The sequence below is a fragment of the Neovison vison genome, chromosome 2, assembly GCF_020171115.1.
Source record: "Neovison vison isolate M4711 chromosome 2, ASM_NN_V1, whole genome shotgun sequence".
Taxonomy (NCBI): domain Eukaryota; kingdom Metazoa; phylum Chordata; class Mammalia; order Carnivora; family Mustelidae; genus Neogale; species Neogale vison.
The window spans coordinates 99,283,552-99,304,203 of record NC_058092.1 but is presented as its reverse complement, the minus strand read 5'-3'; the positions used below and the strand labels follow the sequence as shown (position 1 = coordinate 99,304,203).

The 20,652-nt window shown below is 45.8% G+C and overlaps 1 protein-coding gene across 1 annotated transcript in view; it reads left to right on the top strand.

Annotated features, from left to right (window-relative positions):
- The first annotated feature begins 263 nt into the window (after nucleotides 1–263).
- TSPAN2 (tetraspanin 2) overlaps nucleotides 264–20,652 on the top strand; it is a 61,377-nt gene continuing 40,988 nt past the window's right edge. Inside the window, exon 1 of the mRNA XM_044238979.1 lies at nucleotides 264–356. Coding sequence (XP_044094914.1) covers nucleotides 288–356 — 69 coding nt within the window. The 5' untranslated portion in view covers nucleotides 264–287. The remainder of the gene's footprint in view (nucleotides 357–20,652) is intronic.

Here is a 20,652-nt window from a genome sequence, read left to right as displayed (position 1 = left end):
CTGGCACCGGCAGAACGCACCCGGCGTTACCCGGGCAGGGCCGGGGACGCGTCCTTCCGGCCGCCAGATCTCCGCCCTCTCTGCGCCCCTACCCCACGCCAGACTCTCGGGGTCCTCCGGGGCCGCCTCCCGCCCAGCGCCCGGCTCGGGCCCCGCCCCTCCGCCCCGCCCCCCGAAGGCCCCGCCCACGGTCCCTCGCGCTCCGCCCCCTCCCCGCCGGCTCCCGCCGCTCCCGGCGCTCCGAGCGCGGGCCTGGGGACACGGGATCCCGCCGCCGGGGCCGCAGCATGGGGCGCTTCCGCGGGGGTCTGCGGTGCATCAAGTACCTGCTGCTGGGCTTCAACCTGCTCTTCTGGGTGAGACCCGGAGCTGGGCAGGCCGGGCAGGGGAGGAGCCGGGCGGGGGCGCGGGGCCGGGGTCCCCGGGGAGCTGGCCGCTGCCGCGTCCGAGCCGGGCTCCACAAGGCTGGGTGTTCAAAAAGGCTGAGGTGAGGAAGAGGCAGACAAAGAGGGAGGGGAGGGATAGCGGGAGGGATGGAGGGAGAGGGAGCAGAGGGAGGGAGAGATTGAGCAACAAGAAACGGTGAGAAGCGGGTTGGGGGGGTGGGGGACACCTTGTGGCTCTTCCCTTTGAGGAAGCTCTGCCTCAGCTGGTGACTCCAGGTGCGGGGACACCAGCCCCTCCTCACCTCACCTCCTGAGGAGTCGGCTCCCCACCTGGCCTCCGGGGCACTCACTCCTTGTCTCTCTGCCCTTCCGCTGCAACCAGGGCCTGGCCAGGGCGCTGGGAGAGAAACCCCTGTGCCGGTGCGGGGGCTGCCAGGGGTGGTGCCCCAAAGCGCGTGTGTGGAGACACCACCTGGCGGTGATGGTTTTGTTTGAGGAAATTGGGGGTAGGAGTGAAAATGGTGGGAGGGGGGCAGCCGTCGTGCTTATTCTGGGTGTTAGAGGAGGGTACCTGGCTGCGAGGAGGTGGCAATACTCTTCCCTGAAGCGAACGGACAGAAGAGAGGGGCTTCCAAAGGGCAACAGCATCTCCCAACAGCCCCTAGCCCACAGCCTCTGCTAAATACCACAGATGATCTCATTCAACTTCGCACTGAACCAACATTCCCCGGATTAGTGGTTCCCACAGAGATAGGGGCCATGCCCCTTGTCTCCCATATTATTGGGACAAGGTTAGGGCCAGACCATCCCTATATTCCCTGGTTACCCTGTCTCAGGCTCTGGAGGACTGCAAAAATTATCTTGTCTTATCTTGCAAAAATTATCTTGTCTTATCTTATCTTGGGCTTTCCGAAGAAACTGTCAGTCAGACCCTGAGGGAAAATATAAATATTGTTTTGGGTTCTTAATGCTAGTGGGGAACAGCAGCGGCGTTGGTGCTCAGAAGCAACTAGGAGAGGGGAGGGTGGTGATTGTCCTGTCTGCTCCAGGGAGTTTGTCTTCCCAAGACTGAAACTAATTAATTATTGAATGATGGGCTTTGCTTGTGTCTGCCAACCCATTAGCCCAGATGCCTGGGTCACTCCAGCAACTCTAACCTCTCATAAGACAACTTGCCATGCTCTGCATCCTTCAGCGGGGGAAGGTATGAAGGAGGCACCCCAAAGACGGCCCCTGAATTTTAAAAACACACATGGTTTTTGTACACCGGGCATTTACACTCCGCATACTACAGGGAGGGACATTTCTAAAGGTCCTTTATGTTGGCTTAATTTAAAAAGCTGTTAATTATAGATGTCATGCTTCTGTGACACCCTTCGTTCTCACTGCTTACAAATTCAAAACAAGTTTTCTCTCAGCCTCAGAAGGACTTCTCAGGCTGGGCTCAGTGCTTATTTAGTGCCTGATGCTGTGCCAGCCTTTCCAGGGATCATAGGAAGCATTTATTGAATGTTTTCAGTGTGTCAGGGACAGTGCTAAGCACACAGCATTCATTATTATACTCAATCCTGATGGCGATGCTCATGTATATAATATTCTTATCACCGTTTTTACTCATGAGGAAACAGAGGCGCATACGTAGATTGACTTGCCCAAGGTCACATAGCCAGTGTGTGGCAGAAGTGGGACTCTGACTCAGCCTCTGTGGTCCTAAGCAACGTGGCACATTATACTCTTAAGCGGTGGTTCTCAGAGGGTGGTTCCTGGACTAGCAGCATCAGCATCTCCTGGGAACTTGTTGGAAATGTACATTCACTGCTGCATCTAGGCCAGCAGAAGCAGGAACTCGGGGAGGGACCCAGTAGTCTATGTTTGCAAGCCTTCTAGATAATTCTGATGCTTTCTTAAGCTTGAGAACCAATGTTAAACAATTATTAAATAAATAGTATAAAGATAATTTATAATATGTAAATATAAATCAGTATATATAATTTATAAATATAAAATGCTCTTCTCTAAGCTGCCAATGTTGCTAAGGAAACAAGTCCAATGTATACAGAATAAAAAGTTAAGAAGTATATAATCAAGTGACAAATGTCACACTTCTGGCCATACATAGTAAAGAAGGTAAGCAGGAACAAAGCAATGTTTGAGCATTTGCCATGTGTTAGCCACTGGGGTTAGACATGATCTTTTATATATAGGATCTAATTAAGAAGAAAGGAGGGTGCCTGGGTGGCTCAGTCAGTTAAGTGCCTGACTCTCTTGATTTTTGGACTCAGGTCAGGATCTCAGAGTGGTGAGATGGAACCCCACATTGGGCTCAGCGCTCAGGGAGGCATCTGCCTGAGATTCTCTCTCCCTCTCTCTCTGGCACTCCCCCTTGCTCGCTCTCTCTCTTTTTCTCTCTCTGAAATAAATCTTAAAAAAAAAAAAAAGTTCAGAGAAAGGATTGCAGCAACAGTGAGGGGTCAGGGCAGTTGTCCTGAAAAATAAGGTGTTTAAGCTGGACTTGGACCTCAGAGGACTGGTAGAATGAAGTGGGCAAGGCAAGGGGGGTGACGTGCCACCTACCAGCAGAGGAACAGCACAAGGCTGAGTGTGACTACCATCTGACAAAAGGGTCAGGCTCGAGGGCAGAGATCCCAAGCAGGGTGTATTTGAGTAAGTTATTCTTCTAGGTATGTGTTTGCTCATCTATACAATTAGGGTAATAGGGTTTTCAGGAGGATTAAAACAAAATGGTCTGAAGTGCCTGACCTCATCTTCTTATGAACCTAGTACATAGTAAGTGCTCAAAAAACATTATTTATTTGTGCCTGTTATTATGTTATGAGTGCCTGCACGTAGGAGCATCCAGTAAAACTTAACTCTCTTTCCCGAGTCCCTTAATTTGGGCTAATAGTATCTATGTTCACCAAATGACTTGGAGCTTGTCTTTGTCGTAGGGTGACTACACATTATCCTCTCAATTTGTACTTGTGAATTTTCTCCACTCAAACTTGGAATGCTTTGAGAGCAGGCTTTTTTTTGTTTTTTTTTTTTTTCTTTTCTTTTTTTCTTTCTTCCTCTTATGTTCACAGTTATATCTCCAGGGCCTAGAACAGAGCCCAGCACACAGGAGGCATTCAGTAAGTATCTGTAGAATGAATGAATGAATCTGCAGCTTAGAGCACTTGGTACCAACGGCCTTCCCAACTTGCACTGATAATCAATGATCTGAAAGATTGATCTACCTCTTCCTGCACATTACCCGTTGATCTGTCCTTTGTTTGCACAGACTGAACCCAGGAGGGTTATAGGGCCTTCCTCTCTCCCAACTCCATGGGAGGGTGGGGCCGATGGTGTCTGAACAGCGCAGTTATGGAGGCTTTCCCGAGTCTTAGACATGCACCATCATAGGGAAAGGGCCAACTGAAACCGGTACATCATCATTTAGGGGAAAGTGATTATTGGGGATAAATTATCTGGATATCTGCCTTCACTATAACTGAGGGAACCTGATTCCAGGAAAAGCCCCACCCTAGTTTCTGAAGTTGTTTTTCCTGGTTGGAGGGGTTTGTGGAAGGGCAGAGGGTGGAGGCTGGTTTTCCTCAAAGACTCAGCTTTGCTGTGACTTCACGTGTCTTATTCACGCACCTCTTGGCATGCTTGGGTGCCTGCCCTTCGGAGCTATAAGGTCCCCCTCTTTGACCGCACTCTCTTTTCTTATCAGGAATTCACCAGAAGGCAGGCAAGGAGGTGGGGGGTGGGTGTGTTCTGTGATCTGCAGTTTGTCCCCTTGGGTGACCGCAGTCTTTCCTATCAGGGATTCACCAGAAGGCAGGCAAGGAGGTGGGGGGGGCGGGTGTGTTCTGTGATCTGCAATTTGACAAATCGATTTGCAGGCTCCTCTGGCAGCTTGGTTTAAGTAAGTTTCCCTAGACTGTGCTCCTGATTTTATAAACATTCAACTAGATCCTGCCAGAGCCAGCACAGCTCTGCCAGCCCAGGGCCGCCAACTGTATTCACCACTACTTTTTTAAAAACAAAAGTAGAGCCTGGTCATGAACCCCACTAAATTCATTTCTGTTATCATGATTGATGTCTAACATGGAACCCCTCCCACCATCTGTCATGTCTAAATTCGGACACTATAATCAGATAGCACGGCATAGGCCCATGCCTCTCACTGGAATCACCTTTATTTTTTTTTTCCTCCGTTGCATAGCAATATAAATAAAACACTACAGTCCACCAAGCCGCATATGTTGGTTTCAAGAAAAACTTGGGCGCTGTTTATTCCTTGCTTTATTGTTGTACGCTCAGTGTTTTCCTATCATTGTGCAGTACTGAGCAGCTCGTGTTAGCGACCGACAGGAAGCAGGACTGTTCACATGCCATATATGGCTTGTCTGAACTTGCTTTTCTTTCCTTCTCACCAGCATTCATGCAGCTCTGGGGCTTTGGTCAATGACGCCTAACGGGTGCTGTTAGGAATGATCGTGTCCCACCAGCCCGGGAGTGAAAGATGTTTGATGCTACTGGGTCCCCGGTTGCCTCCTCCTCTTCCTCAAACTTGTTTCAAACAGTAATTTCAGAGCTAACACCCCTGTCAGGAATACTGGTTTAAACAAAAACGTTCCTGAAGAAAGTATTCTTTGGGGTCCACCCAAAAGCTAGACCACCCCAGAAGGCAGTTAGGAATTTCCCTGGTCTTCTTGTAGGATCTTCGTTTCTGATTTCTCTCAAGGTGGGAAGAAAGCAGGAGAGGCCATCCTCCCCTGACGTGGACGAGAAAGGTGTGACTGGAAGGGGCAAAATGTCTATGATAGGGACCAGTGTGCAGAGGCTAGAGGGAGAGTGCCAGCAGTCCACAGACCTCGAACAGGTCCAGGCAGGATGGCCATTCAAAGCCAGGGACTCAAAGCCAGGAAGGTGGATGCTGGCCTCATACTGCCTGGGTTGACTCTTGCCTGTATTATTTACTAACTAGGGGACCTTGGGCACACTGTTTAGCCTATTTGAGCCTCAGTTTTCTCATCTGGAAAATGGACATAATTAAGTACCAGCATCAACCTGTGATTTTTTAGTGCAGATAAAATCGGTTAATACCTGTCAAGTAGTAAGTAGTATGGTCCGTGTGCATAGTTAATACTCAGTAATGTAAGATAGTAGTAGTAGTTATATTTAAGCACTGGAAACACAAGTAGAAACCAGAATCCAAGAGGTTCATAAAAGTAAAAAGAAACAGCAAATAAGCATCCAAGGTCCAACCAACCAAGAAAAAGAGCAAGAGTTCCATAGATTCTCAAAAGCATGGAATGCAAAGGAGAGATTTCCTTCTCTGCAGGCACTTAGGAAACATATACTGATGACCTAGTGTGTGCCCAGCACCCTGCCAAGTGTTTGGGCATTTTAAAATGATGAAGACTCAGTCCTTGATTTTGAGACACTCGGGCGTCAATTTACTCCTCCATTTTGCCTTTGAGTAGTTTATTTCCTCTTTAGTGTCTTTGTTTCCTGAGGCAGTGGCTATCTCTTGCCAAAGGAGGAGGGATCCTCCTCCTTTCAGCCCTCAGCACCTAGAAGAGGTTCCAGCTCACAGGATTGTGGGCATCGATGCCCACACAGGCACTGCTCTTTGTTCCCTGCCCTGACCCTACCAAAGGGAAGCCTTGGAAGTCACAGGAAAACCTTGGGGATTGGTACCGTCTAATTTTAGTATGTACGCAAATCATCTGAGGATCTTGTCCAAATATATATTCTTTTCTACTGGTCTTTTTTTTTTTTTAAAGACTTATTTATTTATGTATTTATTTCAGAGAGAGAGAGAGAGAGAGATGCACATGTGTGCATGAGCATGCAAGCGGGGAGGGGCAGACAGAAAGGCAGACAGAGAATCCAGGCACACTCTCTGCTAAGTACAGTCACTGAGCTCAATCCCAGGACCCTGGCATCATGACCTGAGCTGAAATTAAGACCCTGAGGTCATGACCTGAGCTGAAATCAAGAGCCCAACACTTAACTGACTGAGCCACCCAGACACCCCAGTAGGTCGGAATTTCTAACAAGCCTCCAGGTGATGCTAATGCTGCTGGCCTAAGGAATACACTCTGAAAACCAGTGGTAAAGACCTACTGGTGGCTCACATTTCTGAATGGGGCAGAGAGGACCCTACGTCTTGGCTTCCTTATGGCACTTCTCTCTCTTTCTCTCTCTTTTTTAAATCAACACATAATCTATTATTTGCTTCAGGGATACAATCTGTGAAATATCAGTCTTACACAAGTCACAGCACTCACCATAGCACATACCCTCCCCTATGCCCATCACCCCGCCACTCCATCCCTCCCCCATGCCCCAGCAGCCCTCAGTTTTTTTCCTGAGATTAAGAGTCTCGTATGGTTTGTCTCCTTCCCTGGTCCCAGCTTGCTTCATTTTTTCCCTCCATTCTCCCCACGATCCCCCACCCTGCCTCTTAAATTCTTCATATGAGAGAGATCATATGATAATTGTTTTTCTCTGATTGATATATTTCGCTTAACATAATACACTCTAGTTCCTTCCGCGTCGTTGCAAATGGCAAGATTTTGGGTGGGGGGGTTGATGGGTGCATTATATATATATATATTATTTATATTATATAATATATATATATATATATATATCACCTTTTCTTTATCCATATCATCTGTTGATGGACATCCAGGTTCTTTCCATAGTTTGGTTATTGTGGACATTGTTATAAACATTCGGGTGCGGGTATCCCTTTGGATCACTATATTTGTATCTTAAGGGTAAATACCCAGTAGTGAGACTGCTGGGACATAGGGTAGCTTTATTTTCAACTTTTTGAGGAACCTCCATGCTGTTTTCCAGAGTAGCTGCATGAGCTTGCATTCCCTCCAACAGTGTAGGAGGGTTCCCATTTCTCAGCATCCTTGCCAACATCTGTCATTTCCTGACTGGTTAACTTTAGCCATTCTGATTGATGTGTGGTGGTACCTCACTGTGGTTTTGATTTGTATCTCCCTGATGTCGAGTGATGTTGAACACTTTTTCATGTGTCTGGTGGCCATTTGGAGGTCTTCTTTGCAGAAAGTCTGTTCATGTCTTCTGCCCATTCCTTGATTGGATTATTTGTTCTCTGGGTGTTGAATTTGATAAGTTCTTTATAGATTTTGGATACTAGCCCTTTATCTGATATGTCATTTGCAAATACCTTCTCCCATTCTGTCAGGGGTCTTTTGGTTTTGTGGACTGTTTCCTTTGCTGTGCAAAAGCTTTTGATCTTGATGAAGTCCCAATACTTCCCTTTTGCCCTTGCTTCCCCTGCCCTTGGCCATGTTTCTAGGAAGAAGTTGCTGTGCCTGAGGTCGAAGAGGCTGCTGCCTGTGTTCTCCTCAAGGATTCTGATGGATTCCTGCCTCACATTGAGGTGTTTCATCCATTTTGAGTCTATTTTTGTGTGTGGTGTAAGGAAGTGGTCCAGGTTCATTCTTCTGCATGTGGCTGTCCAATTTTCCCAACACCTTTTTTTTTTTAAGATTTTATTTATTTATTTGACAGAGAGAGAGAGAGAGAGATAGATCACAACTAGGCAGAGAGGCAGGCAGAGAGAGAGGAGGAAGCAGGCTCCCCACTGAGCAGAGAGCCCGACACAGGGCTTGATCCTAGGACCCTGGGACCATGACCCAAGCCGAAGGCAGAGGCTTTAACCTGCTGAGCCACCCAGGTGCCCCTCCAACACCATTTGTTGAGCAGACTGTCTTTTTTCCACTGGACAGTCTTTCCTGCTTTGTTGAAAATTAGTTGACCATAGAGTTGGGGGTCTATTTCTGGGCTCTGTGTTCTGTTCCATTGATCTAGGTGTCTGTTTTTGTGCTAGTACCATACTGTCTTGATGATGACAGCTTTGTAATAGAGCTTGAAGTCTGGAATTGAAATGCTGCCAAGTTTGGCTTTCTTTTTCAACATTCCTCTGGCTATTCGGGGTCTTTTCTGGAGCCATATAAACTTTAGGATTGTTTGTTCCATTTCTTTGAAAAAATCGATGGTATATTATTGATAGGGATTGCATTAAATGTGTAGATTGCTTTAGGTAGCACAGACATTTTCACAGTATTTGTTCTCCCAGTCCATGAGCATGGAATGTTTTTCCATTTCTTTGTGTCTTCCTCAATTTCTTTCATGACTACTATACAGTTTTCTGAGTACAGATTCTTTGCCTCGTTGGTTAGATTTATTCCTGCCTATCTTATGGTTTTGGGTGAAACTGTAAATGGGATTGACTCCTTAATTTCTCTTTCTTTGCCTTGTTGTTGTTGTGTAGAAGTGCAACTGGTTTATGTGCATTGATTTTATATCCTGACACTTTACTGAATTCCTGTATGAGTTCTAGCTTTTTTGGAGTGGAGTCTTTTCGGTTTTCTACATAAAGAATCATATCATCTGCAAAGAACGAGAGTTTTGACTTCTTCTTTGCCAATTTGGATGCCTTGTATTTCTTGTTGTTGTTTGATTGCTGAAGCCAGGACTTCTAGGACTATGTTGAGTAGCAGTGGTAATAGTGGACAGCCCTGCTGTGTTCCTGACCTTAGGGAAAAGCTCTCAGTTTTCCCCCATTGAGAATGATATTCAGTGTGGGTTTTTCATAGATGGCTTCTATGACATCGAGGTATGTACCCTCTATCCCTACACTGTAAAGAGTTTTGATCAAGAAAGGATGCTGTAGGGCGCCTGGGTGGCTCAGTGGGTTAAGCCGCTGCCTTCGGCTCAAGTCATGATCTCAGGGTCTTGGGATCGAGGCCCCCATCGGGCTCTCTGCTCGGCAAGGAGCCTGCTTCCTCCTCTCTCTCTGCCTGCCTCTCTGCCTGCTTGTGATCTCTGTCAAATAAATAAATAAAATCTTTAGAAAAAAAGAAAGAAAGAAAGGATGCTGTAGGGGTGCCTGGGTGGCTCAGTGGGTTAAAGCCTCTGCCTTTGGCTCGGGTCATGATCCCAAGGTCCTCTGCTCAGCAGGGAGCCTGCTTCCTCCTTTTCTCTGCCTGCCTCTCTGCCTACTTGTGGTCTCTGACTGTCAAATAAATAAATAAATAAAATCCTTTAAAAATAAAAAAAATTTAAAAAGGAAAGGATGCTATACTTTGTGAAATGCTTTTTCAGCATCTATTGAGAGTATCATATGGTTCTTGTTCTCTCTTTTACTAACGTATTGTATCACATTGATTGATTTGCAGATGTTGAACCAACCTTGCAGCCCAGGAATAAATACAACTTGGTTGTGGTGAATAATCCTCTTAATGTACTGTTGGATCCTATTGGCTAGTATTTTGGTGAGAAGTTTTGCATCCATGTTCATTAGGGATATTGGTGTGTAATTCTCCTTTTTGATTGGGCCTTTGGTTTTGGGATCAAGGTGATGCTGGCCTCATAAAATGAGTTTGGAAGTTTTCCTTCCATTTCCATTTTTTGGAACAGTTTCAGGAGAATAGGTATTAATTCTTCTTTAAACATTTGGTAGAATTCCCCTGGAAAGCCGTCTGGCCCTGGGCTCTTGTTTGTTGGGATACTTTTGATGACTGCTTCAATCTCCTTACTGGTTATAGGTCTGTTCAGGTTTTCTATTTTCCTGGTTCAGTTTTGGTAGTTTATATGTCTCTAGGAATGCATCCATTTCTTCCAGATTGTCCAATTTGCTGGGGTATAGTTTCTCATAATATGCTCTTATAATTGTTTGTATTTCTTTGGTGTTGGTTGTGATCTCTCCTCTTTCATTCATGATTTTTTTTAAAAGATTTTATTTATTTATTTGATAGGCAGAGGTCACAAGTAGGGAGAAAGGGACGCAGAGAGAGGGGGGAAGCAGGCTCCCGCTGAGCAGAGAGCCTGATACAGGGCTCAATCCCAGGACCCTGGGATCATGACCTGAGCCGAAGGCAGAGGCTTTAACCCACTGATTTTACTAATTTGATTATGATTAATCAAATCATCATGATTTTACTAATTTGGGTCCTTTATCTTTTCTTTTTGATAAGTCTGGTCAAGGGTTTATCAATCCTATTAATTGCTTCAAAGAACTAGTTCCTAGTTTCGTTGATCTGTTTTGTTCTCTATTTGGTTTCTATTTCATTGATTTCTGCTCTGATCTTTCTCTTCTCCTGCTGGGTTTAGGCTTTCTTTGCTGTTCTTTCTCCAGCTCCTTTAGGTATAGGATTAGGTTGTATATTTGAGACCTTTCTTGTTTCTTGAGAAAGGCTTATATCGCTATTTACTGTCCTCTCAGGTCCACCTTTGCTGTGTCCCAAAGATTTTGAGCAGTTGCATTTTCATTTTTATTTGTTTCCATGAATTTTTTCAATTCTTTAATTTCCTGATTGACCCATTCATTCTTTAGTATTCTTTAGTACTCTTTAGTCTCCATGTATTTGAGTTCTTTCCAACTTTCCTCTAGTTTCAAAGCACTTTGGTCTGAAAATATGCAGGGAATGATCCCAATCTTTTGATACCAGTTGAGACCTGATTTGTGACCCATGATGTGACCTATTCTGGAGAATGTTCCACATGCACTAGAGAAGAATGTGATTCTGTTGCTTTGGGATGGAATGTTCTGAATATATCTGTGATGTTCATCTGGTCCAATGTTTCATTTAAAGACTTTATTGCCTTCTTGATCTTTTACTTTGATGATCTATCCATTTCAGTGAGGAGGGTGTTAAAGTCCCATACTATTATTGTATTATTGTCGATGTGTTTCTTTGATTTTGTTATTAATTGGTTTACATAACTGACTGCTCCCATGTTAGGGGCATAGATATTTAAAATGGTTAGATCTTCTTGTTGGACAGACCTTAAATATTATATAGTGTCCTTCCTCATCTCTTATTATAGTCTTTAGCGTAAAATCTAATTTATCTGATATAAGGATTGCCACCCTAGCTTACTTTTGATGTCCATTAGCATGGTAAATTGTTTTCCACCCCCTGACTTTAAATGTGGAGGTGTCTTTTGATCTAAAATGAGTCTTTTGCAGACAGCAGGTTGATGGGTTTTGGTTTTTTATCCATTTTGATACCTTGTGTCTTTTGGTTGGGGCATTTTTCCCATTTACATTCAGGGTAACTATTGAAAGATACGACTTTAGTGCTATTGTATTGCCTGTGACTGTTACTGTATATTGTCTCTGTTCCTTTCTGGTCTGTTACTTTTAGGCTCTTTTTTTTGCATAGAGGACCAGTTTCAGTATTTCCTATAGGGCTAGTTTGGTGTTTGCAAATTCTTTTAGTTTTTGTTTGTCCTGGAAGCTTTTTATCTCTCCTTCTATTTTCAATGACAGCCTAGCTGGATATAGTATCTTTGGCTGCTTATTTTTCTTGTCCTTTCTGGCCTGCCAGGTCACTGTGGATAGGTCTGCTGTCCTATGGCACTTCTCTTAATTCCAGTTACAATTTAACCATTATTGTTTCAAGACTTTTTTTTCCATATAAAGACTCGATGGTTTCTAGAATTACCAGGTAGCCATGTTTTCATTGTCCATTGCATTTCACTGTGTAATTTTAGAACATCCATGCAGTGTGTTTGGACCTCCAACTGTGTGGCAAAAGAGAATATAACCTCTGTCTCCTACCTTAATATTGACAATTAATATCACAACAGGGCTGTTCTCCTGAAGTAAGTGATACTGTACTGACTACTGAGACAATCATGGTTGCTAAGGAATCAGGAGGAGGAATGGAGGAAGAAGCAAGTAAAATGAGAATATCGGGGGCACCTAGGTGGCTCAGTTTGTTAAGCAACTGCCTTCAACTCTGGTCGTGATCCTGGAGTCCCAGGATAAAGTCCCGCATTGGACTTCCAGTTCTTCGGGGAGTCTGCTTCTCCCTCTGACCTTATCTGGTCTCATGTTCTCTCTCTCTCTCTTTATCTCTCTCTCTCTCTTAAATAAGTAAATGAAAAAAAATTTTTTTTAAAATGAGACTATCAGATTGGTTGGGATCACATCTTACAGATGAGTAAGGATTACCCTGGCCCACCTTTTAATCTTTTTTGGGTTTAATTGGGAACAAAAATAATAACGCTAATTAACATTCATATGATGTTTTAGTTTACAAAATGCTTCCACATGCATATCCCATTTGATCATGGATTACAGCAATCTCATGAACTAATGTAATTATCCCCATTTTAGAGGCATTGATGCTGAAAGTCAGGCCCGCCTGGTATATGAGAGAAGCAGGAGAGTTAGGTTGAAACCAGTACTGATCAGTTTAAGGCAGAGGAAAAGCAAGATGGGAATTGAGAAGGGATATGTATCAAGAGATTTTTTTAACTCAATTTCGGTAGCAAAATCTTGAGGAAGAGCAGTGTGATGTAAATGCAAGCTCTGTGCTGCTGCTTTCCTGAGCACATTTTGTACCCTGGCTCCTTTAATCCTCACATTGACCCCCTGAAATAGCAGCTCTTGTCATCCCCCAGTGTACACAGGAGGAAGCTGAGGTACAGAGAGTTTCAGAGATTTGCCAGGGACTCAGAGACAGCCAGCAGCAGGACTGGGGTTCTGTGTGTGGCCCCAGAGTCTATGCTGTCCACCACTCCAATCTGCAGAGGAACGGGAGACAAGGTTGGAGCTATGACGAGCATGTGAATTCCAATATGGTGGCTAGGCTACCAACCACATGTGGCTATTCAAATTTAAATTCATTAATACTAAAAGAGATTTCATATTTGGCTCCTAAGTCACAGTAGCCACATGTCACATGCTTGGGAACCATAAGTGGCAAGTGGCTGTAATATTGGACAGCACAGATGGAGGACGTCACTGAAGAAAGTTTGTTGGATAGCTCTAGCCTAGATATAGTTTTTCTCTCTCTCTAAATCATTTTTCCATTTCTCTCTTGGGTCTTATAAAACTAAAACTAAAGAAAGAGAGGGAGCATGGCTTCTAGAATGGGGCATTGACGTACTGAGTATGGATCATTTAGAAAACTCAAGGGATTCTAGCTGTCCTGGAAAGAGCATAGAGCTTACATAAAAATGAGTAGAGAAAGGCAGCCAAGGGCTTTGTTATTGGTACTATGGGAGTGGTGTTTCCTACGTTGGGTCAGATTCAGTTTTCGGTCTGAATGTAATGTTAGCAAGTCTACCACTAGAGTGAAACTAAGTGCTTGGCACTCCCCATTCTCAGTGTGAAACTCGAACTCATTTAACCTTTTAGGAAGGCACTATTATTACCTCCACTTTGCAAAGGAAGAAGCTGAAGGTTTGGGCAATCAAGTGTCTTGCCCAAGATCACAGACAGAACCCGATTCAAATCTAGGACACCTAGAAACAACCACCACCACCTCCATAATAACAGTGTTATTATCCTGCCTCAAGGCACCGCTACACAGTCTGAATACTCAGAAGAGCTAAAAGTTTCTAGAAGAGCAGTTAGCAGTGTCCCAAAGTGTATGCTTTGTTGTCCTCCCCATCATAATGGTGATTGGGAAAGAGTCAGCTTATAAACCGGGGCAAGGGAATTGGGCAGGGGTGGAAGAAACCCCAGCAGGGCAGGGCTTGGTGCCTTGCAAGCTGCTGGCACTCGACCAGGAAGGCCACTTGCTTGCTGTGCGCATGCTCAAATAGACCCGGTCCCCTCCAAATGACCCAGTGCTGCTGGCCTTCAGGACACAAATGGCTTCTGGCAAGACTGCTGTGAAGTGAAAGCTCTCTGGAACACCAAGCTGCACGTCCATGATTTCTCCAGGATTTCATCCAAGCTAACTTTTTAACAAACCAAAGCTCTTAGGCTTGTTCCAGGCTAACTTGAGTTCTACCCGAAATGTTTTTTTCCTGGCGTTGTCTCCCGGTAACACCTTAAACCAGGTGTAGATCATTTCCATCGATTGACATGTAAGAATCCTATTTATCTCAAGAGTGGTTCTCAAACTGATTTGAATGATATTAGGCAGTAAAACAAATGTTGTTAAACACCCAGTCTTTGCTCATCGGAAGCTCAATGTAGATGAGACCTCACAGTAGGCATTGTAGACCTTGGAGCTGAGTATTTACTCAGAGGGCAACCCTGAGATAAGTGCCAGCTGGTGTTGCCAGGAGGAAGTCGGGGGATGTCATCAAGGCCATTACCATCCTGGAAATCATCTGCTAAGTGAGGCAAGGCAGACCTTGGATTTTACTCACTTCGGTGACTGAGTGGATTGGATCTTAGTTCTGTGCGTATTTGATCTTCACTTCACCAGGCCATCTGCTCACTGCAGTCAGAAGCCAGCAGTCTGATACTTGTGTGGGTGTCCAAGACAACTATCCCATCAACCTCTTTCTCCTAATTCTTTCTGATATTTCCTTTCTCCTCCTTTGCCCCATATTTCTTTAGAGAAAAAGTCTTGCGTAGAACCACTGAATAAACTCAACACACTTCCCACCACCTGTCTTGGATCTGCTCTGTCGCGACAGCAAGCTTTCCCCCAGCCCAGGTTAGTTTCCTTCCCCTGATCCTGGAATGCCACCAACCCTTCCACACTGCCTCCAAGCTGTCTCCCTGTTGATCCACACAAGTCAACTCGCGAATGATCTAAGCAAACAGAAAAAGGTATGTTCGGCCCAAATACATAGCCCCGCATTCCCTCCAGAGATGAATAGCTCACCCCTGATCCAGTCACGGCTGTGACCGTGGAATGCTACTGTCGGGGCAGAGAATTCAACACTGATAGGTTTTAAAATATATCCTTACCTGAAAGAAGTCTTTCGGGAATTTCTTAGCATGAGCTGGTTCTCATGGATTCATTATAAGAAAAACAATAGGGAAAATCAGAAACCCTGGTCTCTAACTGGCGCATTTCCAAGCTAACCGCTGCCTCATCACAAGCTGTCACACTGCTTTCCGGCCCCACCTCACCTGCTCCTGAGGTCAAGGGGAAGGCAGCAGGCTTCCTCAGGGGTGGTTATATATGGATGCCCTAGGACATTAGGGTCTTGTGTTTCTTCTGATGGGTTCCTTGATTCTGAGAAAGTACCGTCTGACTCCTTGCCTTGCTCTTACTGAATAAGAGGATGAAAATCTTGGGAGCTGGCTTTCCTCTTAGAGAAAATTAGTGTCATCTTCCAGAGCAAATGTGCATCTGAATTTTGCTGCTAACAGGATGGAACTCCATTACCCTTACGGTATCGTGATGCGGTTTGCAATCAGATCAAGATCGCAAATGCTCATTACCTGATTGCATCTGGGATGGGAATTGCCACCAAGAGCAAGTATTAGCTTAAAAGTTTTTAATGAAAACTCTAGGGTTACAGTGTCATTTCCAACTCTGTGGGACTCCATTGCAAAGAAGAGAATTGCAGATGAGGTGGGTTGTGTAGACACCTGGTGTTCGCCCTGGGGAAGCAAGAATACAAAATTCACCTTGTTCATTCTTGTGTTTAAGGGCATTGTGTGCGTGCTGCTCTAATTGCTTTAGGCTTTCATAAGCCCCTGCCTCTAAAGGGCACGTGCGGCTCTACCCTTGACATCCGTGCATGAGGCACAGTGCACATCCCCACGGGTTTAAGAAAACACAGAGCTGATACTACATGGGCTAGTTTTGTTCTGTTTTTCTGTGGGAAAGTATTTTGCTGAGTCAATTCAACAGTGTATTCACACCGTGCCTTCTGAGGTGTCTGTTCAGTGTTTCCTAGGTGCAGATGTTTTTTGAAAATAGTACTTGGCAAAGGATTCCCTTGGCAGCGGGGTTGGGGGGGGCAGTCACTCCTTTCAGCCTGTCTTAGTCAAGTCAGGTTGCCATTAAAAAGCAAAACAAAACAAAAAAACAGAGTGCCTTACACAACAGGATTGGATTTCTCACAATCCTGGAGGCTGGAAAGTCAAGATCAAGGTATCAGCCGATCAAGGTATTGGTAAAAGCTTTCTTCCTGGCGTTCAGAGGGCTGCCTTCTCACTGTGTCCTCACAAGGCAGACAGAGAGACAGAGAGAGGGAGGGAGGGTTCTGGGATCTCTTACAAGAAAATCCCATCATGGGGCTGTACCCTCAGGACCTTGTCTAAACCTAATCACCTCTCTATAAAGGCCCCACCTGCAAATACCATCACACTGAGGGCAGATTTTCAGGAGATGAATGGGGTGAGGGGGGGTGGACAACACACATTTTGTCCATAGCACAGCTTAAACGGTACCTGGGTGAAGGCCTTCCACTCTTTCCTTGAACAGATGTCCGTTGGGAGCCTGCTCTGCACACAGGGGGCTAAGAGCAGTGTACACCCTGTCCCTGCCCCCATGCAGCTCAGGCCTTCATTTTTTTAAATTCCAGAAATATTTAAATAGAAATGTCTATATGAAATATGAAGGCAGGTACATACCCAGGCCAGGGTAGTGACTTTGGACTGGTTGAGTTAGAGGGACAGGTAGGGGAAGAGAACTTTCCCAGCTAAAGAAATAGGAGGAGCAGAAACCCCCAGTGGGAGAAGGAACTGAAACACACAGGCTAGAGAATCAGAGGACAACAGTCTTTATCTAAGTGAAAAAACACGCGTCATGTGAGAACTTCCCCAAGTGAAGCTTTTTACCCAGAAAGAGGGCTTTCTGGTGGGCTTAATCATCAGATAAGAGAGCGGCATGACTAGGGGTTATGATCAGGGTTGGCTGGCCTTCTCTGGGTGGGGGTGGGGGGTCGGGGGAGCCACGCAGCCTGGGGGACCCAGGACTGGCAAGTGATCCTGGCATCCTTTCATCTCAGCCCTGACCGATTTCCATCTTAGTACCTTCCAAAGAACCATGTTCATGGTTCATGAAATCTTTTTTTTTTTTTAAGTGAAAAAAAGAAATGTGTCCTCAAGATAGAACATTTCAGCAGCAATCCCAGGAAAGTAGAAGTAAATACAGTAAAATGAAACTGAAATCCTTTAACCAGTTCTGCTTCGTGCTAAATGACCTGTTTCTGACAGATAGCCATTACTTAAAGGAAACTTCTGGCCCATCCACTTTGCTTTAGATGCTTTCCGAGCAGGTCCGTAGTCCTCTCTTCTGCCACTTCAGTTTTAGAACACTAAACTGTCTTCTCTAAAAACATACGCTCATAATTTGCAACCTTGTGTCCTGCAGACTCTCTAGAATATGGTTAGAAGCTGAAATCACTTGCTCCTGAAGATGCATAATATAATTGTATCTGGTGACCACCCCCCCCACTTAGCCACATGGATTGATATATCACTGTTCCTTTCACTGCTGCCTTTTTCTTTTCTCTATTTTATTTCTTCTTAAATAATGGGCACACTTTTGTCCTCAGAATCCTGTTTCATCACATTCTCTGAGTTCCTAACACACTGTTGAGACTCAGAAAAGAAATGAGGCTATCCATCATCTTCTCATGGGCTGGTTCTGTTATTGAATTCTCACCTGCAAGGTTGGTGTCCCTCCTGGACCATCCAGTGGGAATCAGATTCTGCATGTGCTCCTGAAAGCTTCCTGAGAAGGAGGTGAATCTTCCTTTCCTATGAATCCTTGGCTCCTCGCTCACAATAGATGCTCGGTAAAAGTTTACTAAGTGATAAGCATCAAAAAAAGAACCCTCATGGTGTTGTACAAAAAAGTCCATTCCTGGAAAAACAGTATTTCTAGTGATGATTATTCCAGAGGCATGGGGATTGGTGCTAGTCCTGGAAGCAGGGCAGCCCTCAGTAGAGTGGATCCTTCTGGTACTCAGTGCTCACCGCATCCACTTCCCGTTGTCCCTGCTTTGTCCCACTCTCGCCTTCTGCCATCAGAACTTTATCTCTGGCTCCTCGCTGTCTGGCATCCAAGAGCACCTATGCTCCTAAGTAACTCCCTCCTCCCCTCCCTCAAGGCCCTGCTGTGGGCTTTCCAAGATGGTAGCAGGCTAAGAAGAAGCTGTGGGCCATGCATGGTCTGCCCCAACTTGCCTTTTCCAATCCCAGATTCCTCTCTCTGCCCAACACAGGCTGCAGGTAAGGAAGCGAAGCCTTACCCATGCTGGTCCCTCCGCCTGGTGTTTTCTCCTCCCTCCAGCCCTCTCCTGCTCAAAGACTTCAAATTCATGCTTGAAGGTGTAAGTCAAAGCAGAATGTCTTCTGCTGAATACCACTTGTCACGCTTTGCTCTGCTTCCTGGGCAGTGTGATGTTCTTCCCCTGAGCACCGAGCTTCCTGCCTTCTATTGCGTGTACCCATTTGCAAGATCAGCTCCTGTGTGAGAGAGTCCTGTCTTTCGTCATTGATTCCATGAAGCCTAGCACACCCCCAACCCGGACTGCAGTTGATTCCTTGAAAGACAGGGAGGAAGGGGAAGGAGATGAGAGCAGGAGGCAAGAGAAGGAAAGGGCAGCCTCTCATTCCTTACTTGTTCTAATGTTGCCTGAGGGGCCATGTTGTGGCTGAGTCTAAGAAGAGAAGAAAGAACAGGAACAGAGGAGGTTGGGTCTAGAAGGGGTTAACATTTTTCTTGGGCCTGAAGGCTTCCCCCGGGTCATTTTGTGAGAGGTCTCTTCTGGGCTTGGGACCCACAGAGCAATGGGACTTCGTATTGCTAACCTTGCTCACTTTGCTCCTGACTGGTCTGGAACCAGGGTGAATTTTTTTCATTCAATTCCATTTCTAGGGTGAGGCCGACCCACCAAAGCCCAGTGACCAGAGTATTACAGGAGCCGTACAGGAGTGGGGAGTTTGGAAGGACCAAAGGGCTACGTGGTCTCTGTTGATGTCACTTTCCAAAGCAGCGATGGTTGTCACAAGCAACCTCAGGCCTGACGGGTCCTCCCCTGAGATTCCTGACACAGCCCGTGGCTGTGTGGTAGGAGGATTCCCTCCACACAGTGATGACATTCAGTTAAGCCGCAGTTTCCTTGACCAGGGAGGAAACCCGTGTGGTTTGGGGTTGGGGGTGTGGACGAGCCAGCGCAGATTTTTTTCCCTCGTTGCCCCGTGGCTTGAAATTGCAACCTCTGTTTTAATTTTCCATTATGCATCAAATACATCTGTGCCAGAAGTGGACAAATGTATTCCGTCTGGGAGGATGATCCCAGACAGCAATAAATTAGAGTCTGTGTACAGACATGCCAAAAATGTGGCCGCGTGGTAGGGTGTCCCTGGGACCAGTCACCTCCTCCACAGTCTGCTTGGTGGCTGCAGGCCTTGGCCTGATGCCTCTGTCAATAGGTTCTGCTTTGTATTTGGAAACTGTCTTTCCATCAAGTCACCACAGAGGCAAGATGGGGAGGGTTGCCTGTGCGGCTTTGCTGGGCACATCTATCCCAGGCAGCCTCGAGGAGCATCTAGGACAGTGACTTCCTAAGGGCATTGCTCTCTTCCCTGCACCAGAACAACAATGACCTCAAAGCTGATTTTCTCCCAAAACTAGAGCACGGCCCAAGAAACCCCCCCCCCACTTTTTCTGGATTGAGCAGATAAACTACCATATAATGCATGGAGAAAACAACATTTTTAAATGTACGAGAGTAATTCCATGCTTCATGTGGACAGTTTAAAAGAGTGAAAAGAAAAAAGCCACCTATAATCCTACCTTCAAAGATAAATACTGTGAATGGTTTAGCATGACTTCTGTCAATATTTTTCCATGCCATGCTACCTGTTTAAAAATGCAAAAGTCTTTAAAGCTGGTTGAGTCCAGCTCCTTTAGCTGTCCCTCACATTATCCAATTAGTGCTTTCCTCTGAGTTCTGGAAAATTTTACTTATTCCGCATGAGAGAGTTCAGCTGGTAGAGTTCTAGCCCCTCAGACTCGTCAGTGAAGTCACGCCGCTTTTCTGAAGAAGCTGGCCTAGAGGGGAGCGAAGGGAACAGCTAAGGCCTTCTCTAAGTCCAGCCAGAGAGCCCCGAAGGGCAGCACTAGCCTGGCTTGCAGCCCTGCCAATAGAGGGCCCCTGTGCACCAAGGGCTCTGGTCTGCCCCTGACTTTGATACCATTTTTCCTTATTAAACCTCTACTCGTCTGACTGCATCCTGTCTTGGTGCCAGCATCTGTGACCACTCTTCCCTGCTGGGAAAGAGACAGCGACAGCCTCTAATCTGTTCATCTGGTGACAGGCCAGGGGCCCCCACATGAACTAGACGGGTTGGCAGAACGAGGATGCCGTCTTGACATCTGCTTCCTTCCCCGTGTAACCTGAGTCCAGAAGGTGCCCCGCAAATGTCTATTGGTGGACTGGCCTGATGCAGCCCAGGATGGGAGCTTGTGGCGGGAGCCTGCAGGCCGGCAGTCATCCCAGTCCTATAACAGTAGAAAAGACCCCGTGTTGACACAGAGCCTCACAGAAGCCCTCA